At 37.3% G+C, this 26620-nt stretch overlaps 1 protein-coding gene across 3 annotated transcripts in view; it reads right to left on the reverse strand.

Moving 5' to 3' along the window:
• TADA2A (transcriptional adaptor 2A) overlaps positions 1-26620 on the reverse strand; it is a 41460-nt gene that overhangs the window by 6264 nt on the left and 8576 nt on the right. For all 3 annotated transcript variants that reach the window (XM_033090737.1, XM_033090735.1, XM_033090736.1), the window contains 10 exons: positions 21930-22021; positions 19901-20058; positions 18506-18594; positions 17235-17307; positions 9586-9649; positions 7716-7759; positions 5044-5154; positions 3131-3202; positions 1192-1324; positions 592-635 (listed from right to left, as the gene is read on the reverse strand). In XM_033090737.1, the coding sequence (XP_032946628.1) occupies positions 592-635; positions 1192-1324; positions 3131-3202; positions 5044-5154; positions 7716-7759; positions 9586-9649; positions 17235-17307; positions 18506-18594; positions 19901-20058; positions 21930-22021 (880 nt within the window). The remainder of the gene's footprint in view (positions 1-591; positions 636-1191; positions 1325-3130; positions 3203-5043; positions 5155-7715; positions 7760-9585; positions 9650-17234; positions 17308-18505; positions 18595-19900; positions 20059-21929; positions 22022-26620) is intronic.

Raw genomic sequence — 26620 nt, forward strand, 5'->3', positions numbered from 1 at the left:
ACGATAACCAAGAGAACAGGCAAAGAAATACAACAATCTTGGAACAGAGCTCTGTAACTAATACGGTCCCAAATTACCAGGTGCTGATTACCAAACACCAAGAATAACGTAAAGCATATGGCTTAATATAGCTCTGTAAACTAATCTGAAAATAGGACATAACCAAAGAGGTAAAGCTAAGAAATAGAAATACCTTAAGTCTCCAACTTAAGAAGAAATCCTTGCCTTTCTGGCAAGTAACATACCTCTTTGTTTATATAGGATACAAAGGCTTTAATTTACTCCCTTAGAGACAAATCTCATAATCTGTGGTAGATGAAACACAGTCAACTGCCCACAGACTTGGGTGAAATAAAGAACCCTCCTCTCTGGAATCTGTCCTTCTCGTCTCTGCACTACCCCTGATGACAATCCTTGTCTGGCCATGAAGATTCTGAAAACTTGCTGATGTTTATAAACTGGGACAACACATAATTACCATCACTCTGCCTAAGCACCCTGATCCCACATGGTGGGGAGGAACTGCTGGGTCACCACAATCCCTAGAATGAAAACTTCACAAAGACTTGCGGCGGCCTGAAAAATAATTACCTGAATTCGAAGCCATTGGAACAGAAGGACTCAGGCCAGAATCACTACAATGAAGAAGAGGAATTTAAACTTACATCACACCAAAGAAAGCAATTTCCAAAAGCTCGGTGGGAATGGGTGCCCTTTATCAGGTCGGTTACTTTGAACACACGTAATGAGGGAGACTGCACATGTTTTACAGGCTATCCCACTATGCTAACCAGAAAAGGAAATGTGTTCTGCAAGGGGAAATCACTTGGGTATGTGAAGAGCTCTTAGCTCGAACATCATGGAGACCACTCATGGGGAAAGGATACAAATATGGTTCTCCAATGGAGATCATACCAATAGATACGGAGGGAGAGAGAAGACATGGGTGGAGGGAATTTACTTATTTTTAAAAGTAAGATCAAAGTAGCAAAGCAGGATTCTAGGAGGCCAGGTGTTTCTCTAAACTGTCAGTATTGCACTGTATCTGAGAGAGACTGCTAACATTTTCTGAATTCTTCTAGCTATCCAATTATTATTACTCTGTCATCTAGGGGAGGGTGCCCAAGGATATGTCTGAAAATACCTGTAAAGGCCAAAAGGATGTTCCTTCACCCCGGACTAATGACTCACATGTCAGCTTGTCGGCGGAGCCACTGCTGGCAAGCACTGCTGTCCTGGATGTACTGGAGCACTTCAGAAAGCATGGTGCGCTTCAGGCGCTCCTCCTCCCGCGTCTTCTTGAGGTGATCATAGGTTCTGGCACCTGGGGGTGGAAAGAACATCCCGACTGCCATGATCATGCAGAGCTAACAGAAAGGTTTCCCGACTGACCAGCAAACTGTTTGTGTTTTTTTGGTTTCCTTTGCAAAACTGCTACCACAATTATTTTTCCAAGAGCAAAGTAGATTTCCCCTCGTTTGAAATCCCTTTTTTGAAAAGAAAACAAAAATATTTGTATTCCTTTTCCACCTTTAATAAATTGGGGGGGGTACCCAAAATAGAAAAAATACAAAGAAAGTACGAGTCACTCATATTTTCACCCCTGAAAGGAACTAACGTTTAATATTGTCATATTTGCTTCCTGTTCTATTTTTTTCTATCTATGTATTTTTTGAAGTCACACATGTACTATGAGCATACACTCTTCATTAAAAGCAAACAGAAACACAAATACAAATAAGTCCTCATTGACCGGTATTGTTCCTTTCCCCCTTTCCCAGAGGCAAAGAATATCAGGTAATCAAAACCTGGTACCAGAGTCTTTATATGCATACTGCTAAACAAAAGTTGCATGGTGTTTTCTACATGTTAACAAAGGTAGCCGGATTCCAGAATGCCACACCAGTGGGTTTCATGGAGCCCAGGAACACCATGAAAACATCTCAGCGCTTACTGTGAGGAGCAAGGGCACCACCACATACGGGTGGTCCTATCCATGACCTGAACTGAACCATGTACCTCCAAACAAAGTAGTTCCACTTTTATCTTGTTTACAGATTAGGGGACCACACAAAATTTTATCTTGAAAATGATTTCCATAGTTAAAAATAAAGAACCATTATACTAGGCTAAACTTAACACCCACAAGCTATTTCTTATGGGTACTGGGTGATCACTTTCAACCAATAGGAAGATGGACAAAATGCTAAAGATCATTCCAACAGTAACAACAAAACAACAGAAACTGCCATGTACTGAGGATTTACTGTGTGCCTAGTACTGTGCTATGTTTTCATGTGTTATCTCTATTTTATCTTCATACTAATTCTAAGAGACTTGGGAAATTGAAACTGGAACCTAATTACAGGTCTGGTACACAAGAAAGCCAGAATCCAAACCCAAGCTGTCCAAGTCTAGCTCTTAACTACTATAATACACTGCCCTCCCTTATGACCTGGCCGTAGTGCAACTCTCTCTTAATCACTTTAAACCTTAGTTTCTTCATTAAATGAAAATAACAATACCTATCTTATAAGTTTGTCATGAGAATTAAATGACATGATCCAGGTGAAGTGTTTTGCGCTGGGCCTGGTGTATGGTAAACTGTTTCTATGAGATGTTAGCAGCTGTTAATATAATAAATATCACAACCTCAAGTAACTGGGATGTAAGCACCTAGAGCTAGCTGAAGCTTGGTGAGTAAGAATGATCAGATGATGCATCACTAAATTTTAAAAGGCTGAGGCTAAAATTTAGAACACAAAATCCCTTTTTTAGAGGCCACAGCAGAATCCTAAATTTAAAGCAGCGCCTCTCTTTTTGTTGTAACTTTCATTTTACCTCAGGTAATCCATATGATGGTATTTATAAGAATTAAATAGATGAAACTTTACTAGAAGGATCAAAAACTCATTCTGAAAAAGAAAAGCTTGTTTTAAAAAAATCCACACTTGGGGGAATTATCACTTTGTGAGGGGTGTAAATGTCTCATCATTATGTTGCTTTGTACACTAATGTACCTGAAACTAATATAAAAAATTAAAAAAAAAAAATCCACATTCCCTCAAACAGAGACGTCTTCTATGTGTTTGGAAGACATTTTTCCCCTGATACAGCGTGTAGTACTTACTACAGAAATTGGTAATGCCTGCTATCCTGTATTCCTGGAGCCTCTTGATTTCCCTTCGGAGTTCAAATTCCACTGTTTATCCCAAAAAGAATAGAGAAAAATTGGAAAAACAAAATCAACATCAATGAGCACTTCTGCTGTTGACTCTGATTTCAGTAATTCTGCCTTATATAATAAAAGCCTGGGGAATTCCATTTGGGGAACCCTATTTGTTGGTAACATCTCATTAGAAATGTTACCCAAGAGCTGAGAAAAACCCACTCCAGCTGTCTTCTAGCTGCTGTCTCCAGACAGCTGCTGGAATTGTCTCCTAGAAAACTTATAGTGAACTGGCTGAATTAATTTAGCTATGGAAATAACAAATACACCATGTTTCCCTGAAAATAATACCTAGCTGGACCATCAGCTCTAATGAGTCTTTTGGAGCAAAAATTAATATATGACCCGGTCTTATTTTACTATAAGATCAGATTTATGATATGATATAATACTAGGTTAATGTAATATAATATAATACCGGGTCTTACATTAATTTTTGCTCCAAAAGACATATTAGAGCGGATGGTCCGGCTAGGTCTTATTTTCGGGGAAACGCAGTACTTTTTTAAACAACCAAGGTTCTCTGCTCTATTTATCATGTGTTAAATAAAAGTCCTACCACATAACCAAATTCTTTTATGAAACCTGTCTCTGGTATTACTTGATGTGGCCCTTTTGCAAGGGAAGGACAAAAGCTCTGTGCTCAAATCTCAGATAGTTTCTTTCTTCTATAGGAACAAAAGAGCATTGTGTTTTCTATAAACCAAAGACTTCGGCCTCCTCTGCGCACACCGATCAGGTTGCACCGCTTGGGTTATTATGAAATAGAAATGTTCAAATTTGGGTGCTTTGAAACAGAGGATGAAGGAAATGCCTGGACAATCCATGGGCTGTTCCTTGAAGTGACACATAAACCAGGGATGGCACAAACTGGGGCAGGAAGTAAAGGATCAGTCATCTAGTATAAACCATACAAAGAATGACAACCAGACGGGATGTTTGTGAGGGCAACTAACCGGGCGCAGATAAATGTCTACAATGTCATGCAAGAAATACTTGCACGATGAGAACAGGGTAAGAGCTTTGGTAAAGTACATTCCCAGAACTCAACTTGGAGGTCAAATACATAAATCTCATGATTCAAGGGACAGACTAAGCCACCCAGTCCAGACTGTTTTAAAGTCTAGGCCTTCCTGCCTTAACAACTTCCATTTTTTTATGGTGAAAAATCAAATGATAACTGAGTAGTCCTCTCTCAGAGAGAAAGGCAACAGACTGATGGAAGTAATACCTCCATGGGTCATCCAACTCTATCCCCATTTTAAAAACTAAATACTAAAAAATTTATAAACAAAATAATATGATGTTTGGATTTGTTTCAAAATAATCCAGTTGAGGGTAGGAGGGGAGTGGAAGAAATGAAACTGATTGGCCATGTGTTGGTAACTGCTGAAGCTGAGTGATGGATACATGGGGGTTCATTATACTTTTATCTCTACTTTTGTACTTAGTACTTGAAGAGTTCCACAATAAAAAGAGGAAAAACTACTATGCTACTGTTTATCTGGGGGGGGAAGAAAAGCCAGTAGCCTTTTAACCTCTCTTCTCCCACCCCCAAAGTCCCAAATTTATTTCGTGGTAATAAAGGGAAACAAAGACAAAACTATCCATTTATTTACTTATAGAACTTCACATAAAACACACCATTACCTCTCTTATTTATATAAAGACACACACATACACACAGACAAAAATACCCATTTATTTATTTACAGAACTTCACATAAAACACACCATTATCTCTCCCATTTATACACACACACACACACACACACACACACACACAGAGTTGCTTAAGGCTCAAAACCACCTACATGCATGGCTTTCAATGAACTTGTCGTGCTCCACTGGCCCCACAATCCTTGCAAATCGCCTCATTGTTTCATACAGGTCTTGGACCTCCTTGGGATACCGCCGTTCCATTACTACAGAGAAAGTAAAATACAACCATGTCACGGAGGGTATAAGGATCCCTAACTTTTCTGTATTTCTTTTACAAGACGTGAACTAGAAGGATATTACTCCTAACTTCACGTGACTAACTTACCCATGACAGGAAGCACACAGTAAAGCTAAGAATGCAAAACACTAGTCACAATGACAATAGCACCACCGTGATTACCACACAGGGATGCTGTTACCATTGGACACCATCTGCACTACTGAACATGGTGACCTCCACACCTCACGATTTCTTAATCTGTATAGGGGCAGGAACGGCTGGCAGCGACAGGAAAGACAATTAAAGGCAGATCATGCATTCTTTGGGACAGTGTTGGGCAAAATTGCTGCTATTAACTTCTGGAGGAAAACAATGGAAGTGCAGACACAATAAACCATCTAGAAGAGGTTAGCCTGGAAAGGTGTGTGATCCTTTGCATGCCCCACCCAAAATCTTCCTCCTACCTATCCATACTCAAGTGAGGCATGTATTTCTTCACTCTCTCTATGGATCTTTTGGCCTTTCTCTAAACTAAGTACCACGACTAATGAAGTTGTATTTTGATAACTATCATGCAAGTAAATGGTCACACACGCAGAATAGCTAGGATCAGCAGCTCAGAAAATCACTGACCAAATTTCTAATAAAGAGAGGCATCAGCAAAGAAGATGGGGAGTAAACACATCAACAATAACTGGTAGGTTGGATAGCCAGAAACTCTGAAACTGCTACTCAGTCATTTCAGATAATCAACAGTAACTAGGCTCGTTCTGTCCACTTTTGACAGTTATTTAAAGTAAGTCCTCTTTTCAGATGAATCTCTTCCCTTGCAGGGGACACTCAGGTCCACAAATCCTAGGAGCCAATTTGATGGGCAGCCACAGACTGATTATTTTCACTATTAACCTCCCCGCCCCACTTCTCGCTACAGGAATAAATACAGAAGAATTTGGAGTATAATTTTTAAATTTGATGGAAAAAAAACCCTCTGCCTACCATAGTAAAGCATACCTTTACATGCAGTATAATGGCAACTGAAAACCTCTGAAACCACATTGTACGTGTCACTTCTTTGTCAGAAGCAACATACAGTTAAAAGAATAAGGCTAAGCTGACCTATGTCCACCAGCTGAGAATAGAATATATGCGAGAGTCAAGGTCTACTTCAAATCAACGTCAAAAGCCATCTGACCGATTATGTAAAGCCCAGGAATTGAGACAGAGGAACCCACTACAGTTGCTAACAGAACATGACCAATTACTGTTTACAGAAAGGGCAAAGGAAATCTGCTCCTGAGATATTTTTGCAAACCCATAGCTCTCAATGAGGACGAGGTTAGATAGGCAATCTTGTACACTGCTAGAAGGAATATAAATTGATATATCTTTTGTAAAGCAATCTGGTAGCAAGTGTCAAGAGTTTTTAATGGTCATACTCTTTGACCTATTAATTCCACTTCTGAGAATCTACTTAAAAAAAAAATCTAAGTATAGACAAAGCTGTAGTCACAAACAAGTTCATCATGGCATTATTTTCAATGATTAAAAAAATGAAAATATGCTAAATAATAAAAAGCAGGTTAAGCATATTATATATTTATGAATATATATATATATATATATGTAACTGTTAAAAGTGACATCCTCAAAACACCATGATCACTTGAAAAATGTGTAATGGAAAGTAAAAAAATAAAAGACATAAAATGTACCATACTTATGGTCATGAGTATATTAACAAACACTTAACCCATGACTGGCTGACCTGAACCCTACAAGGGCACATAGTGTCAAAATCTGTACAAGTCTATCAACTAGGATATGAACCAAAATAATTATAAGGTACTTTTTACAAAAAAAGAGTATTGTGACATACTACTATTGTAAACAATTTTATTTAAATATTGCAATTACTATGAGATCATCATTCTTATTTGTTGAAAACTCTACAACGTAGAAGAAAAAGTACAAGAACTCTTTCTGCCCAACCTAGGTTATTTCCAATATTTAAAACAGTAAGGTCAAAGTTAGCATTCATTCAAAAATCATTAAGGTTTACTATCACCATTATTCACTGCTAAATGTCATTTTTGTCCACTATGATACAAAATTTAAAAATCACTTTCTGTTGATTTTTCCTAAGAACATTTTCACAACCTGGTGATCAAGGTATGTTTAACATATAGTTCCAAAACATGACCCTATGCGGTTCCAGAAAATGATCCATTTATATTCATGCTGTAATTACTATACTAATTAAAAAAAAAATCTCATGAAAGTATTGTTGACTGTGTATTAATGATTCTTAACTACTATTTAACAGAATTGCCTTGAAGACTTAAAAAATACAGATGCTGTAGCTCTACGCCCCGAGTTCTGACTTAATTAGTCTGGGGTGATACCCAGGTATCAGAATCCTTTAAGGCTTCCTAGGTGATACTAATATGCAACCTGGATCAAGAACTACTACCATAAATGATTTGTTTAGAACTATTCAATAATGCTGGAAGAAATTGTAAAATAAGGAAAACATCTAATACTTACACTGAAACTTTCTCAGGTTGATTAATCCATGGTCTCTTATAATTCTAGAATGAAAACCACAATGTTTATTATAGTTAGTTTTACATTTCATAATACCTTCCACATGCAGCTTTTATTCACATGCAGCTTTTATTAGACAACCTAAACACTACAAGGTGGAATATCGAGGTCCAAAGAAGTCATTCCCCACAGAGTTCTGCAGGTACGTGAGTCACTAATTTTAGGCTCTCAAACATCATATATTTTTCCTCTCCTCGGGCTTAGTAGATTCTCAATAACTATTTGCTTGACGAATGAAGAATCAACGAGCACTCACAAATACTGAAAAACAACACATCTACCACTGAAGATGAAACAAGAGAATCTGTGTCCATATCACAAAAATTAATCTATTCAGAAAAGCTTAGAGAAATGATAGCTGATATGAGTCATTTAAGAGAACCCTGTTAACCATAAAAAGGCACCATAATCAGACATTAAACATTTACAACTGCACAGACACAATGCTTTTAAACTATTTGAAATAAACATTGTGTATGTTTAACGGAAGGGCATCAAGAAACATAAGATCTAACAGCAACCTTAACAACTGAGTTCTACAATACTGTCTAGCTCTAATTTGATTACCTTTGATTTATCTACCTTTGATTTACCTTTGATTTTATCTACCTTTGATTTATACCAGAATATTCATGACTAATAATGAAGCTTCTCACAAGAGTGGCTGGGTAAGCTTCTTTGGCACTTCTGGGGAGCTAACTCCAGACACGCAGAGAGTAAGCTTTACTTTGGATCACATCTTGGTCCCTCAACAGTGCCTCCCAATTTCATCAACCCAGTATTTCCCAAGTCCCATTCCTTTTTACTGTTGTTATGTCACTGTGTCTCTAGTTAGCAATACCATGGTAACATGCCTACACATACGTACACACACGCACACTCACAACCTCTGCATACCCTTCTCCTAACTGTTACAGCCTCTGCAATCAAACAGGGATCTGGGATCCATAATTTCTCCATCTGAATGTATGGTTTTTGTTCTGTTGCAAAGAGAAGGAATAACTAAGTGTGCCTGACACTTGTTCAGGATTTCTTTTGAAATCCTTTTATATGTTTTATTTTTATTTAAAAAAATTTTTTATTGGGGAATATTGGGGAACAGTGTTTTTTCCAGGACCCATCAGCTCCAAGCCAAGACGCTGTCCTTCAATCTAGTTGTGAAAGGTGCTGCTCAGCTCCAAGTCCAGTCGCCGTTTTAAATCTTTAGTTGCAGGGGGCACAGCCCACCGTCCCATGGATGGGAAATGAACCGGCCACCTTGTTGTTGAGAGCTCATGCTTTAACCAACTGAGCCACCTGGCTGCCCCACCAGCAGCTCAGCGGCAGCTCGTTGTCTTCAATCTAGTTGTGGAGGGTGCTGCTCACTGGCCCATGTGGGAATCGAACCGGCAACCTTGTTGTTAAGGGCTCGTGCTCTAACCAACTGAGCCATCCGGCCGCCCCTTAAAATCCTTTTAGATAAAAGACTTCTCATAAAAAAATGAGCAGTTAGAAGGAGAACATTTTAAAAAGCATAACTTAATAACATCCTGAATTTATCTTGTTCCTGTTTTCCTTAAAACACTGTACTCACATTATTCATTGGTCATCAGTACATCAAGAAAGGGTAAGAAGGATGTAAAAAAGCAACAAAAAAGGACAGGTATTATTATCCCCATTTGACAGATGGAAAAGTTGATACCCAAGGAGGGTAAGTGTATTCCTGAAGGTCACAAGATAAACCACAACTAGAAAATTCTTATGGGCTATATGTGTACATGGTCAATAGTCTAAAGCTGAAAGAAGGCAAGATATAGTTTTCTATACTTACTTTTTCCGCCTTTGTCTCTCCTTTAACCTGGAATGGTAGATATCTACTACAGCCATCTTCAGAGCTATAAATAAATAAACAAACACATAAACAGAAATAAAGCCAAGACAAAAATAAATCTTTTACCTAAACTTTGAACCTCCTATTGCTGACTATTCCACACTCGCTCACTGATCTAGCTAATTTGTCTCTTGGAAACAAAAGTATCCTAAGATACTGAATTTCTTTATCAGCGAAGTTCTTTTTTCCTCTGTATATTTATACGGCATTACCCTACAGATAACAATTTCTGCTTTCTACTGAACACCTCTTTGGCCATGCTTTGTTATGTATGTTACTAGTTTCCATATAACAGTTCAGCACGGACTCTTAACTTTGGTAACACAGGCTAGAAATTACATCGATCAGAGTAGTCATAAAAATGAGTATTGACTGTTGTTATTACTGCACAGGAGTAAGTTCAGGAAACATCAGGCAAGACCAATGTAAGTAAGAAGCAACACAGATATTTTCCCAGAGTAGCAGTTTTCAGTTGGGGAACAGCAACTACTTACAGGGCAGTTTTGCATTCAATAGTTCAAGTTACATTCAATAGCCTAACAATCCAAAATCTGTACTCTGGTTGGTTTTCCATATCCTAGTCCTTTCCTGGCTTTAGTTTCATGTTAAAGACATGGAGAATTAGAAGGAAAGAGTCAGTGGATAGCAAAAGTTTTCATCAATACAATAGTTCTGGTTCTCTTTCTTTCCTTGGCCAATTTTTCCATCCTCAGAGTTCCTCAGGGTTCTATTCTCATCTCTTCACCCCTCACCTTATTCCCATAAACTCATCCACTTATTTTAAGCTCCAGACCCAGTTGGGTATCTCCACTCATGTGGTTTTCAGTTGCATACTTGTATTCTCTTTCCCATCTTCCAAAACATTTCTCTTGGTTAACAGCATTACAGTATATCCACTTGTCCAAGATAGAAATCATTCTGTCCTCTCCCTCCCTCCCTCTCTCTCCATATCTAGTCAATCAGTAAGCCTTACCTATACTTAATATTTAAATCTCTCTCAAATTCATCTCTTATTCTTTGTCCCTAATCCTATTCCTTAACTCAGGCATCTTGTTTCACCTAGACCACTGCATCCACTCTTTTAATGATTCCATTCCTACCTCACTCCAACAATTTATCCCCTTCAATGGTACCACAGTAATGTTTTAAAGCACAATCTCAGGGTGTAATTTCCCTACTTAACAATTCTTTAGTGGCTTCCCATCCACTTAGAGGAGTTCCAACTCCTACATAGTATGTAAGACCCCTTATTGTCTGGATTCTGCCTATCTTTCCAGTCTTGTCTCCTACCATTCCCCCATATGCCCTATACAACATGCACACAAAACAACCTGCTCAAGATCACAGAGCAGGAATCCAAACCTAGACTGTCTGGTTCCAGAGCCTTGAGTAGGAAAGACACTGAAATTGTCCAACATGTTTACTTTCTTGTTAGTCCTATATCCTAAATCTGGCTTAATTGAAAATGAAATTGTTTATATTAAAAAAATAAACATCTCATGAGTAAAAAAACTCCCACAGGCTTTTTATAGTCTGAAGACCTCTACAGAAAAAAAAAAATGAAGACCAATTATTAACAACTCTAGAAGAAAATATGAGGAATGCATAACTTAACACTATGCTATATTAACCATTCTTCTCATCTATAATCTATGGATTCTGAGGGAATGTAAAGATTTAATAATTTCAGTAGACTCTGGAACTATCCTAGTAACTTGTTACCTCCTTAAGCTTTGTGTAAGTTGAGAGTCTGGTTTTGTTTTGATTACTGAACGTATTCACAGAAGAGGCCCTAGAGCATAACATAATGACTTGTCCTCTGAAAAACTAAAATACATTATTCAAATGTTAGGTAACATAACTTCTAACAACAAAGAATTGAGTTGTATATGACAATCACTCCTTCCAACAGAATAAGTTTTATTCCAAAATAGAGCCTAGAGCCTCTGTAACACCAATAAATGAAAACAGCAATATAATTTCAGCTAAAGAAAGTGAGACACAAGTTCCAGTTTAACTCATGGGGGCAATGAGTCAGCACAGATTTATACGTTCTGCTAGATTAACTCTTAAATTTTGTTTTCTAATAAATTCTGATCTGAAATGGATAAATGAGATGTGCTCTAGCTGACCTCTTCTCCTTATCCCATATCCAGCTACCGTTCCCAGTAGCAGTCCCTGAGGGTACCTCCATGGAACAGTTTGAAACCCACATTTTTGCTGGAATTAGTTTTAGGGTAGTAAAAAATAGAACCAATTAAGTAAGGGAACAGAACACAATGCCTTGTTAGAATCACCAATTTCTTTCACTACATGAAAGCAAACAAAAGTTGAGCAATGTACAACCCTGATGCATTATCAACATGGTAGCCCTGGCGAGATAAATAGGAATAAATTCTGGATATTCCATCCTGACTCATTGCTGTCTACTTGCTCTAAGGATAGTCTCAGATTAGAAAGAAGAAATACCGAAATCTAACATGCTGGGCTATGAACAGATGCACTATATATGTATACAACTTCAAGCACTGGGAAATGACCAGGAATACTTTATCTAGGCCATTCTCCTTTGGATCGGAGATAAAAATAACATAAGTTCTAGCTGGATGATCTGAAGAGGTGAGTGAATATTTTTTAAAAGTTCAAGTATTAAAAAAAAAAAAAATAGTAAATACCATGGATTTTTTTTTGTTCTTTTCTAACAAGTTCAAAAATTTGAACATTGTTCTAACATTTTTTCCTATAACTGCCCACAAACTAAAAATAATTCAATAATATCAAGTCCAAGGTTTAAGGCAATGGTTTTGAAACCATTGTGAGAAATAGAATTAGGAAGTCAATGGTTCAAAGCAGAAAGAGAAGCAAATATAACAGCTAAGTAAACAGCTAAAATACACTGAGTATTTATTATGTTCCAGGCTCTTTATGTGCCTTATCTCATTTATCCACCAAATACAATGAGTTCAAATAGAAAAGAAACTACTTGACAATGCAGTGGAAATCACTGCTAATTTTGACAAAATGTTGTTTCTAAGACTTTTGTGGGAATGACTTAATTAAAACAGAAAAAAATGGAAGGGACTGTGTTACAAAAAAATCTATAAATAAATATTACTGATAATTGGTTCTATGGCTTGATCACTTCAGTAGTTTAAATTTGTACAACTGGCTCTGGGAACAAAAGGAAGGAAAGGAATACATAGAAACAAATGAAAGGAGAACTGGATTTCTTCCAGAGAAAAATTCGTATTTGAAGCTACCTCTTTTCTTTATAAAGCACACCAAAATAGCAGCAACTGATTATCAGATCTTAACTACACGAATAACCCAGGGAGGACCACAGCACAGCAGGCAGAAGAGAAGTAAGAAGGCAGACACTGCAAGAATGAGAATCATCAGTTCACATTCTACTTATAGTGACTGGAGGTCCCAGTAAAGCGGACAAAGAATCAGAGATCATTAAAAACAAACAAACCAAAACTACCCATAATCTATCCACTGATGTAAGGCCTCTGAAATCTCAGCCTTGGGGAAAGAATAGTCTCCCTGTGATTACACTGGGGACTGATAACAAAGTTTCCAAATGGCTGGCCTTAAAATATTTCAAGAAGTAGGCAGAAGTCAGAGGCAGCTCCTTCCCACTACAGTATATTTCTAACATTGTTCAAAATAGCTGGCAACATGTTTCTGTTTTCCTGACAGAAGGCACTTACTGTTTGCTTGGCAAGAAAACCAACTCAGAGGCCTTAACAGCAGGGAAGCCAATCAAAATCCCTATTGCAACCACACAAGTGCAAACCTGTGACTCAGGTATTCCCCAGAAGCAAAGTTTTTTAAAAGTCATTCCCCACCCCAATCTTCTGGCCAAGATGTACTCAGTTCTCTGAAGTAAAGAAGACCACAGGACCTAAAGGTTAAAGTCAGCAAGTAGGAAGCCTTAGGCAAGTTAGTTAGCTCCTTTGTGCATTTCCCTGAATGTAAAATGGAAAAGTATCTATTCCTACTATTTCTGAGGAATGTGGTTAAGTCACAGAAGATACAGATATGAAATGTCACCAAAAAAAAAAAAAAAAAAACCCCAAAAACAAAAAAAAACAGCTTGTAAAGATAGTACAGTATTAAGATCACAGACTCTGGAGATGGTCATTTCACTCACAGGGTACATGACCTCAGACAAGTTACTTGAAATTTCCATTCCTCAATTCCCTCATCTATAAAATGGGGTAGTAATAATAATAATAATAATAATAATAATAATGTGGGCATTATTATTATTATACTCATAAAGTTTTGTGAGGATTGAGTTCACAATGTGTGAAGGGCTTAAAATGGTAACTGGAAAACTAAGTGCTATATGCAATAGCTATTAATAACATTTATGTATAAAAGATCCCAAGCATAAAGTAGCCAAATCACTATAAAGGGAAGGGCATTGTCAACAGTTAAGAAGTGAGTGCACTGAGACCAGGCTGGACCTCTGATCTACTGTTAAAGGATGGAAAGGTTGGCAATATGGGCCAAAGATAGAAAAAAGAAAAGTGGGGGGAAAATCCATGTCTGGTCAAGACATTTTACTGAAATGATCTTTTCAAATAAAGGGAGAATAAACTACTTTAATGTACAATCCTAAGTGTTGAATACACAGACCCAACACATAGGAAGGAGCTTATCCTGCTTTTTGCTTGCTTGGGTTACGGGACAGAAATGATTAGAAGATGCTGTACTCTGGGTTTCAGAACCTGTGAAACTCTCGGAACGAGGAGTCCACAGATGTAGTAGATTTTCCCAAATGAAAGCAGATGAGGAGTGATGTTCCCTCCAGAAAAGGGAACTACACTATGTGTCTGCCCTGAGATCGCACAACACACCATGACACACAAGAGTGCCAAGCTAGGAATCTTCGGCATCTCTCTGAACCCATAATTTCTACTTATTTCCATAAAACATGAGGAGGTGTTATCTAGGGATCCCAGAACTTCCTTATTTTCTTCCTCCGACACTGCTTCACTTTGGGCCCATTCGAAAAGCCTTCTGGTATGGTTGGAATGCAATTTATTATCCCTTCATTATGTCACAGGCTTCTAAAATGGACCATTCAAACCCATATTATTAGACAAATTCCATGAATCATGGGAAAAGTCTTTGGGTGAGGACAAGGGTTTGGTCACATCAGTTGATCTTCTAGATGCCCTGGAATGGAATAAAAAAAAAAAAAAAGCAAGAAACCCAGCCAAACAGTTTGCTTCCTTCCAGTAGTTGTTAAGTGAGGGAACTTAACGTTAAGAATATAATGGTATAATGAAATGGTAATTAACGCCATCCTGAATTACATACCCATCTTTCATTGGAGACATTCACACTCTCTGACTAATCAGTGTCACCCCTTCTTTTTTGACAAGGCACACAAAGAAACAGTAAGCAGGATTCCAAGGACTTGCCCAAGATCACACAGTGACTCAGAAGCAAGCCCAAGGTTGAATCAGTGTTCCGATTTGTACAAGAATGTGCCCCTCTCTGTTTTAGGTGTGCCCCTTCTCATTTCTTCCTGAGTCTCCTTGGGCTCCCAGTCCTCTTTCACTGAGTGCTCTGGGAGAAACTGCTCAGCTCAGGAGCAATGCGCCCCAGCGGACAGTGGGTCATGTAGCCTGAGGAGCTAACATAAGAACTCAAAACCATAAACAAAGAAAGCATCCCTGTGGCACTAGCAACTCATCCCTCTAATGCTGCCAAACCTCTTTAAAATGTTGTCACCTTTTAAAAAGCACCCATCTAAACATCTTATAGTTCACCACTAGACAGGCAGGGAAAGGAGAGGCAGAGATTATTATTTATGTTCTGTTAAAGCTACTTGTGTATAGCAATAACTGATGCTTCAGTTCTAGCTCAAATGAACTAGAATCAAGTGACTTAGAAGGTTGTAGAAATCGTAGGAAGAGCACAAATAACTAAAGTATGTCACAGGTTTGAAATGCTAACTGAAATCAAAATTGTCAATCAATCAATTGCTTCTTTCTGATTTTTTCCTTTTGCCCCCAATAATTACAGAAAATAACATAAGTGTATCAGAAGAAATTACAGACCCTGCTTCTACAAAGAAAAAAGAGCGAAATGAAATACCAACCATTACTACAGTTTTCTTAATAATGTTGAGGCTTAAGAATGAAGACCTTGGATTAGTTCCTAGAGAAGTGATTCAGCAAGTCTCTTTCATAGTGGAGCCATTATTCACATTAGAGATTCTGACTTTCAAAAGTTTCGTACTTTTGAACAGTATCGAATAGGATGATATTTATAAAGTTGCATTATTATTACTATTTTTTGCATTCTGGAAAAGAAAGATACAAGCCAGGAAACATCATTTTAATTAAAGATGGTGTATATGAGGAGAAATACTCAATGGCAGTCTGCACACTACTTTTAAGGGAACAACACGAGAGGTGAGAAAAGACAAGAACATGAGTTACCCAAGGTTGAAAAGGAGACTGACACGAAGCCTGCACAATACAATGACTCTAGTGAATGCTCCTTTGCTTTCAAGCTTTCCTCATTTAGTTCGATCTGCGTCACTCTGATTTTCCTTCAAGTTGTGTGGGAGAAATGAAATTTTGCAAAGAAAACTGCTCAAGAAATATATAGAGAAAAAATTCTAAAGGTAAAATTTTTATGTCCTAGATCTGGTGTGACAAATACCTAGGCGGCTCTTGTATGCAGAGAAGAATCAAATTCCCCTTCTAGTGACCTAGTAGGAGTTAATGCAACATGAAAACTTGATTCATAACTCAACAAGGATTCTACCTGCCTTTCTCGCCTGGGGTATAGATTTAAGAAAAACAATAAAGATGCTGTTTGGGGAATATAAAATCCAAGGGAGCATTATTCATCTATTGCATCATATTCAAATCTGGACTGAAATGAGAGATTGGGGATTATTTTAAATATTTAGTTCACTGAAAATAGAAAGAGGGAACAAAAAGATTCAATGAAAGTCTAACCATCCACTTTTAAGAGCCCTGTTAGTATTAACCACTTATGTCATAACACAAAGAGTTGACATAAATCCTTAGCCGGCTAAATCTTAGATGAGAATTCAGAAATGGTAAAAATTCAACAGTCCTAAGAAACAAGAAATTCCCAATCTTGATCTAAAAATCTCAAAGAACTTCCATTCTTTTCTCCTGCTATGGGAAATTTGGGGTAAGAAATTATAGTGAACATCTAGTAGCATCAGCAGCTGCTACTGAAGTCCCAAGGTCCTCACACTGATTCTCTTCCTTCTAAGGCGGCAGTGAGGGCCGGTTAATCAATTATCCCATTGTAGGCTTACCTCAGCCAAAAAAAAAAAAATCACACAGTCCAAGGGATGGGTTATTCTCAACTACCATTATATAATCAACTCTCACCATCATCACAAACGATCTTTTTTATAGTCAAAATCCAACAACAGAGTAAGATCAGCATCTTAACCACTAGATTTTGAGTCCCATAAGGGCAGGTGGCATATTTTATTCATCCTTATATTCTTAGCACCCAACACAGTGTCATCATATAGTTTGCAAACAATAAAAACACTTGCTGAAACAAAATGTTACCATGTAAGATGTCCGAATCATCTTCAACAAAATCGATGTCTCTCAAGTCCCACTCTGCGTAATTATCAAACTCCTATTTAGGGGGAAAAAAAACAAAACCCATCAGCTTTGAGTAATAACTTTACAATAGCCATGCATTAGAAGTAAAGAGAAAATACACAACAAACACCCATTAAAAATACTGAATAGGGTACAAGGCCAGGATACTACCACAACTAATAAGAAGTCATGGGGAAAATCTGAGAGGCTTTCAGACAGTAGTGACAGCAAAAATGAAAATAGTTATGAGTTTAGAAATAAAGCCAAACCTATTGTTTCAAAAATTACAAGTAGTCTGTTCATAAAAGGTAACCCAAGAAAATCTAACTCTGACTAGGTCTTCAGATAACAAAATTGTCTGTATTAATTCATCTACCTTTGCACTACCTTCTCGAGGCTCTCTTTATTCAATAATATGCTTAGAGAGCTCAGTGGGTAGATCTGTTTATATTCTATCCAGTGAGTACAATTCGTAGGGCAGTGTATATGAGGTAGCTCTACCGTATCACCTGCCACGAGCAAAATGCTGACCTGGGTGTGGCTAGCAAAACTGTAGCTCACTAAACTTTCAAATGACCTCCTGGAGCATTGTAATTGAGAATTAGATGAGAAATCACGAGACTTAGTCCTACATTCACATGGCTTTTGACTCCATGGCTGAACGAGGAACATGTAGTTTATACATACATTCCTCATTCTTTACACCCTTGTGAATAAAGTGCAGGGGTTAGCAAACTACAGCATGTAGACCAAATGCAGTCCACTACCTGTTTTTGTAAAAAATGTTTATGGGAACACAGGCATGCTCATTTGTTTACATGTTATTGATTCTGCTTTTGTACAATAATGGCAAAGTTTAGCCGCAAAAAACGAGTCTACGGTCTAGAAAACCTAAAATATTTACTATCTGTCCCTTCATAGAAAAAGTTTGCCAACCCCTGATATAGTACAACCTTGAAACCCCTAGGCATGGAATGAGAACCAGAGCCCCATACCTAAGAAAGTAAGAGCCAACATCAATGCAAGTTAAGAAACAGGTTCTTGGTCTGAAGAATTTTTACTGTTCTACACGTGAAAATGTTTACAAATAAGAAAAGACACTCAAATGGAAGAAAACGTGGCTGCCTAAAGCCTTACAAATTACAGTGCTTGGAAAATCTTTTTTTAGTGATATGGAACCTATGGCTAAAGAGATATAAGGCTCATCTGAAGCAAAAATAAGTTTTTCCTACCTCAATGAAATCTGCTCGAGCTGGCATGTATCCTGCCATGTCCCGAGAAAGCAAAGAGTCAAAGGTAGGTCGGGGAGGGTCATCTGTAGCTGGAAGAATTTAGAGTTGTTCTTAGTTACTTTATAAAATATTGGCATGAAAAAAGTGACACAGAAATAGTCCTCATTTACACTCTGAAATATTTTTGCTTGGAGAAAGACAGTGTCTGAGAGAATAAATAAAATTCAAAAGATTTTTATAAAAGGAAAAGTGAAAAAGATAAAATATTATGGAAACAGACTGATTTCTTAAAAAGGAAAGTAAGACTTAAGGAATCCTCTACGTAAATATGGGGGAAATTCCCTCTGCTTTTTGCTATTAACATGTGGAAAAACCAAGAATCTTTTCTTTAATGTTACAGAACATAAGTATTTACTCCGTCTGCTTCAGCTCCCTTATGCTTTAGTAGCAATCTCAATTTACAAATCTCATCTAATTGAGAGGCAAAAAAACACTGGATCTGGAAGTTGGCTGGAATTGAGCCCCAGCTCTAACACCTGCTAGTCCCTTGACCTCGCACAAATTATTTAACCTTTCTGAATCTCAGTTTCCTCATGTGTAAAACAAAAGCACTTGCTCTACCTATCTCACTGGGTTCCTCTGAGGAACAAATGGTTGAATGGATTTGGGAACAGTGCTAACATCCAAAGTACTATCCGAATAGGAGGTATGATCAGGCTTTGAGTTAGTCAGCTATGAAACTGTTTCTAGAGAGGATGAAGAAAGGGAGGGAGGAAGGGAAAACACTCTGATCTCATTACTTGTGCTCTGGGAGTCCTTCAAGAAAGATGTCCATTTATAATTCATCATGGTTTTGGTTATGTTTTGTTATAAGACCCAGGGGTCCCTCAGCCACACGAGATTAGAAAAAAAGTTTGCTATTACTGCCACAATCAAGTGAACAAAAATAACAAACTGCTTCTTGGACTGAACACTGGGATCATTAATAATTAATAATAATGAGTCAAATACTAGACTCCCTTCCATAACTAATATCTGCAATCATAAACTCTTCAAAAGAATTGTAAAAAAAAAGGCTTGTGCGCACAATAGCATGGAAAGGTCGGTTCATTTTGCATATCTCACTTCACAGAAGCAGGCATTATGTTAAAGAGTCTCAGAGCGGGTGAAACTACACATAGGATCCAGGCACTCTGACATCCAGGATAGAAGTATGACTTCTGGAATATGTCCCCTCCTTGCCCAATTATGGCCCTGACTTAATAATGACCATGCCACCTCATCCTATCTCCATAAACTCGTTAGCCGGCCAAGTCATCAAAACATTGTTTACCTGTTACTGCAACACGTCCTAAGGATAACCTAACTATCTCTTTAAAAAAGGGAGGCACTTACAGTGAAATGGAATGGCTGTGTCAGCAGTTTTTGCCTCCTCTGCTTGTTTCAGGTTCAGCAGGGTAGATGCAAACAGAGGGTTATTGATGAAATGCTTCATATAGTGCTTCTCGCACTCCTCCTTGGTCTTTGTACACATCTGATTGGCTACATCTTGCCTAGAGAAGTGTGAGGAAAAGGAAGTAATACTTTCAATTATAATAATGCTTGTAAAAGCATAGTTTGTTCTTTCCATATTTTAAGTCCCATCCATACAATGTCTAGAATCTGATATCTCCAAACTGGTATCATGGAGGTATCGGTAGAACAATAAGACAAATATAAACCTATTGTTGTTATAATCTGATGTTTCAAATCCTACTGTTCTAAGATATAGAGACAAGATCTGAAAAGCCCTTTCTTTTCCATCAAAAGAAGGAAGATCACTAGAAAACCTGTCATTTTCCTGTGAGCTGGCCCCAAGGAAAGAATTGCTATACATAACAATGAGCAACTTCAGAACACACAAAATGTACGGTAAGTATAGTTTCATAATTGCATGATGTTTTTATAGCTTACAAAACATTTCACATGAACAAACGTTTCTTTACTAGAGCTCTTACAATAGGCCAAGCGTAAGCTACATACATTCACAAGCTAAGTTAATCGTACCATTCATTAACTCTGTGGTGTATTTACTGTCTCATTTTTTTCACAGATGAAAAAATGAGGCCTAAAGAGATTAAGAAAGTTGCTCAAGAACACAAAGCACATATTTGACAAATCCAGAATTTGTTCTCAAGACTTCTGACTCCTAGCCCAGATGATAGAGAGGTAGAGGTGAATCTCTCAAAAGTCCCCTCTCTTCCGCAGTATTTCACTCGTTCTCCTAAGGAATTACTACATTCTGCTTTGTGTACTTTAATCATCTGTACATATATTTTGATTCCCCTACTAGACCATAAACTTCTTGAGGGCTGAATCAATGTCCTAATTCTTAGCTCTAGCACCCTCACCACCAAGCTCTGTGCCCTACTCACAGTGGATAGAGAAACAATAGTCTTTTTTGTGGTCTTTGCTAAGAGGCAAGGGGGACAGGGAGGATTAGCCCATTTTAGAGTGTTACGAGGGCAAGCAAAAAATGAACCAAAAGGGCCAAAGATGATTAGCAAACGTCTCACGAGTGATCCCTTTTTCTATCTTTTTTGGTATTCCCTGCAGCCCATGATATTTTATGATGCTTAATAAACACTGAATGAATAAAGCAAAAAGTGAACTGAATTCAAGTCTCTTTCTTCAGGGCCCTCGACATAAGGGAAGCAGCACAGGCAACCTGTTCTATTAATACCAGGGAAGATTACACTCACTAGAAAGTCAGGACAGAGAGGATCTAGTTAAGAGTCCTTCACTAACATGCTATGTGATCATGAGAAATCATTTTAACTCCCTAAGCTTCAGATTTTTCATGAACAAAATATATTTAATAATGCCTCTGCTCTCTAGTTCACAAAATGCTATCATCAGTGTCAAAGTACACCCAAAAGGGAAAAATGAAGGTGGTGGTATTATTAAGTGTTGTTGCTACCTAGGGTAACAGCAATGATTGCTGTTCAATTCTACCAAACTTGGACTAAGGTAGGCATTTGAAAGCTAAAAACAGGGAAGGCAAAAAAGAAGTCTGTCAAACCTGAATCTTAGGTAAGCTACGACTGTCCACCTCAAGTCTGACTCAGTTAATGTCAAGGGCATCTACAGCCAAGAAAACTTCAAAATATGAGAAAGGAGCAAGTCTAAACTTCCCCACTCTTCAGAAAGGAATAACCAGCCTTCCCTGAGTTGGTACATCCAAAGTGGCCTTTTTAGGGCTGCCCAGTCATAAGACCACGAAAACATCCCACATCCCTGTGAGGCATTTCTAAGTCACAGGGCAATAGAAAAGCAACATATGGTCCTCAGACTCCTCTTTCTGAGGCTCCTCCCTTTACCCTTCAAGAGCACCATCTTCTCTGAGCCCACCAGGGTAGGACAACCCCTAATACCAAGGTCTTACCAGTTTCCAAAGCCACAGTCCATCACAGCTTCTAAAAGGGCCATTTCTTCTTGAGCAGTCCAGCTGGGGTCAAGAACAGGAAAATCTGAGGTCTAAGGAGGAAAAAGATTTGCCTAAGAACAGATATAGAAATGGAACCTAGCAACCTTAACTATAATACTAATTTATAGTCAAATGACTGTCATTCTCATGGTACTGAGAGGTATCTAAAGCACATTCTTATTTGTTGTCTACCTCCCCTACCCCTATTTCCACCGTCAGCTACAGGTGTCTCCAAAAAATATTATCATGCATAAATACTATGTAACTCATGCAGAAATATATTTTTTAAACTTAGCACAAAGGCAGAGATAACTATTACAGTATGCAGCCATTTAGCTAAGAAAGAGGGGAATGCAAATGTGTGTATATTTATTTTTAAATGGAAGACTAAACCATATATTAAAAAAAAAAGTTACCTATGGGGAAGGGAGAGAGAAAACAGGGTGGAAAGGACAAGGATAGAATCTAGACCTCTCCGGATAGTCCTTGTTTTGCATATTTGACTTTGAAAACGTACATACTGTACATAATTATTAGATTTTAAAATCTTAAGAATTAAAAGTAAAACGTAACAAACATATGAATTAATTTTAGGCATAATCACATAGAAGGAAACTATCCCAAATGACTTTAAAACACAGAAATTTGAGTATACCTCTGCAGTAGGATATAACTTAAAAGGAACAGCCAAAAAAATAAAAAATAAAATAAATCTTAAACGGTTTTCAGTAGTGTTGGTATATTCTGAGATTATTGTATGTGGATGTGTTATTGGGTAAAGCAAATAAACAATTGTGTGGGCGTCAATGCGTGGTAGGACTTTTGGCTTGGGGAAAAAAGATACTGATATATGATCTATGAGTTTACATAAAACCCAGTAGTCTTGTATTTGAATTGAACGTTTTAGTATAAACTCATGATGTATTTTGTCTTAAAAGAGTAATTTCCAAACACTGTCCACTGGAAAGGTCTAGAAACAATGACCAACCCAGTAGCAATGAGTGTTTCTAGTGCCCAGTATGCGGTCTCTAAATATTATTTCCCACTAAAGGCACTAAACTCCTTGAAGTAAAAGCTGATTCCAGCTTTGGGTCACAAAATGTACTAGATGATACTGGAACATTTTGTCATACTGGAAAGCAAAAAAGCCCTCAAAGATTAAGAGGACTCAAGATGCCAACTTGTAGAGGTTCCCACTGATTAAAAATGGAACATTTTGAGCATTAATAAAGATAATAACTGCAAAGAATTGAAACCCATCAAATATTATAAATATCTGGAGGATGCCAGGAAACCAACTCGTATTTTCAAACATAGTAAAAATAAAGGGAAAGAATTAGATATTTATCCTGCCTTTCCCGTATAAACTTTACTTCAGAGTGATCACATAGACAACGATAAGTTTCTTTTTATAGAATTAATTTTTACTCATAAAAGGAGAGACAGAATTAAAGATAACTTCTTTGCAATACCTGATAAATAGATCTAGACAATAATCATAAATGAATCTGATGTAGCCACTAAATGCAACTATCAATTTATAGGAAACATAGAAGACAGAGAAACACATTAATCAGCAAAATCCAGCCTGTATTACCATCTATAAGACAAATTCCTTTGATTTTTAATAAAATAAACTATAAGAAATGAAAGAGGGACAGGGGGAGAACCAACAGAATAGAAGATGTATCATAGGCAACCAACTGGAATGCATGGACCTTATTTGTACCATAATTAGAATAAACTGTAAAAGTTTTAAAAAAAATTTTATACCACTAGATACTTGATACCCATTAGAACAGCTGAAATGAAGAAACTGACAGTATCAAAAGTTGGAAAGCATGTGGAGCAATCACAACTCTCAGACACTGCTAGTAGAGGTTTAAAATGATACAACTACTTAGGAAACTTTTTGACAGTTTTTCTTAAAAGTTAATAATTTATTCTATGACCTAGCAATACCATTCCTAAGTTTTTATCCAAGAAAAATGAAAATATATAGTCACAGAAAGTCTTACACAAGAATGTTCACAGCAGCTTTATTCGTGATAGTCAAAAATGAGGCCAGTGTCCATCAAAAGAATGGACAAACGGTTATATTTTTACCATGGAATATTACTCAGTAACAAAAAAGAATGAACCTACTATACATAAAATGAATACATCTCAAAAAATATGCTGAGTGAAAGAAACCAGACACATACTGTAATCCATTTACATACAGTTCTAGAATAGGCAAAACTGATCTATAGTGATAAATATAACAGTGATTGTTTCAGGGGTGGAGAAGGGTACATATTTCTTAAAAGCTTTTATGAGATGGCTGCGGAAATGTGAAAAGTGACCAGAATTACTTTCAGAGAGATCTAATAAAACATTTACAAATGAAGTGATATAATGTCTAGGGGATTTGCTTCAAAATAATCTGGAAGGTTGGGGGTTTAGATGAGACAAGACAGGCCACAAGTTGATAATTTTAAGTGCTAGTGACAGGTATATGGGAATTTATTATCCTGTCTGTGGGAGTTGGCTACAATGGTAGCCTCTGATGAATTTCTCCTAGAATTCACATCCCTCGTGTGGTCTCTTCCTGTTTAGTATGGACTGGACCTGTGACTTGCTTAAGGAGGCCTGACAGCTTCCACTTTTATGCTCTTGGGATCCTCGAGCCACCATGTAGGAAATCTAGCCTCCTCGTTGGAAAGACCATGTGGAGAGGCCACCTGGAGAGGGAGAGACCCTAAGATTACCTGGAAAAGCACCAAGGCCTGAGGCAGTTAAGAGGGTCTAGCTAACTCCCAACCTGTACAAGCCATCCTCCTGAGGTGCCAGGAGTATGTGAAAAAGTCCCTTGGACTTCTAACCCCAGCACATCATGTGAAACTGGAAGTTACCCTCACCGTGCTCAATCTGAATTCCTGACCCACACAAAGTGTGGGAGATAATAAAAGGGCTGTTATTTTAAGCCACAAAGTTTTGCGGTAGCTGTTAGATAGCAATCGATAACTGAAACACCTTTCTCCCTATTAGTGTATGCTTGAAATTTTCTATACATTTAAAAAAAAAAAAAGTGACATGAGACCTTCAGGTTACACAGGCATTTAGAAATTGTTATATCTTTTGTTAATGACAAAAAAAAATCTGTAATTTGTGAAATTACACTCCTAATAAGCAATATGGTTTTATCTGAGCATATACTATAAATATGCTTAGCACATGAGGTACTGTGAGATCAAAAAGAGAAATTTCAGAGTTTATGTCTACATTAAATTCATAATAATCACTCAATCTGGCCAGTGCCATGAATACATGTAAATATTACAATTAATAGTTGAAGAACATATGGTATTTCTAAAACTGTATTTTAGAATACTAATTAGCTCTCCCCAACTTTACTGTGAGATAAGTAGGAAAGACTTTTCTACATCAAAAATAAATAAATGGGCATAACACAATTTTCCTTAAAGTTTTATCACTTGCTATTCAATTCCTGGACCCAATCTCAGCCCTACGGAACCAGAATCTCTAACAGCTGTGCCTAGGAATTCACATTTTTAAGACGCTCTTAGGTGTTCCTTATGCACTAAAGTTTCAGAATCACTGATATAAAGGGTGTGGCAGAAAGTGGTGTCTTGATTTGTTCAAGGTTCTAAGAATTATAAGACAAAAATAGCCATAGAACTCAGAAATCTTAACGCACCACCCACCACAGCATGAGTAACTTCCAAAAATATAGCACTGTGAGATGACAAAAGTACTGAAAACCATTTCAAGTTTTCTGAAGCTTCATATGCCAAATAAATAAATAAATAAAATCAAAAGTGGCTTCATGTGTAGAAAGCCAAAATTTGATCACCATTCCTACTGAAGAAAAGATTCTTCTTTCCGTGATCTGGGAATAAATAAAACTGGCAGGAAAAAATTGATTATTAGGAACCTCCAAAAGCTCCCTAAAGTAAAAGATAGAATTCTGAAATGTGTTTGTATGGGTATTGAATATGTGAGAAAAGGATGATGTAATAAGAATTGAGTGAACTTGGAATGAAACATAGTGCTTTCAGCATTATGCAAAAGGCACTGTGCCCAGAACAGCTAAGGAGAGCTCATGGTCAGCTTTCCTACAGTAGATTGATAACCATCAATTATTAATTATTATTAATTATTCTTGAAGGAATTATTTTCACAATTCAAATGAATAAATTTGTATTCTGGTTCTAGGCATGCTTGTGTGAATTTGGGAAGAATAAACCAGCTTTCTGAAGATCTAATAACCTAGGCGAAATGAACTCAAAGCCATAGCTACTCTAACCACACTTATAAGAGGATTCATCTTATAATAAAAAGTATATAACTTCCACTAGCCATTTTTACATTTCTGAAATTGGAATGCTTCTTATAATCAATATTGTCTTGCATCTGATAAAATATGGTATTTATTGTGCGATCTTGAGCAAATTACTTAACCTCTCTCTGCTCATTTTGCAATTAACAAAAGGGGAAAAAATTTATTGATATGAAAAGATGTTCCACATCATATGTTATCAGAGAAATGCCTTAAAACGAGTTACTACTTTACACCTATTAGAATGGCCAAAATCCAGAACAGACAACACCAAATGCTGGTGAGGATGTGGAACAACAGGAACTCT

This window comes from Rhinolophus ferrumequinum, chromosome 21 (genome assembly GCF_004115265.2).
Source record: "Rhinolophus ferrumequinum isolate MPI-CBG mRhiFer1 chromosome 21, mRhiFer1_v1.p, whole genome shotgun sequence".
In the NCBI taxonomy this organism is placed as follows: domain Eukaryota; kingdom Metazoa; phylum Chordata; class Mammalia; order Chiroptera; family Rhinolophidae; genus Rhinolophus; species Rhinolophus ferrumequinum.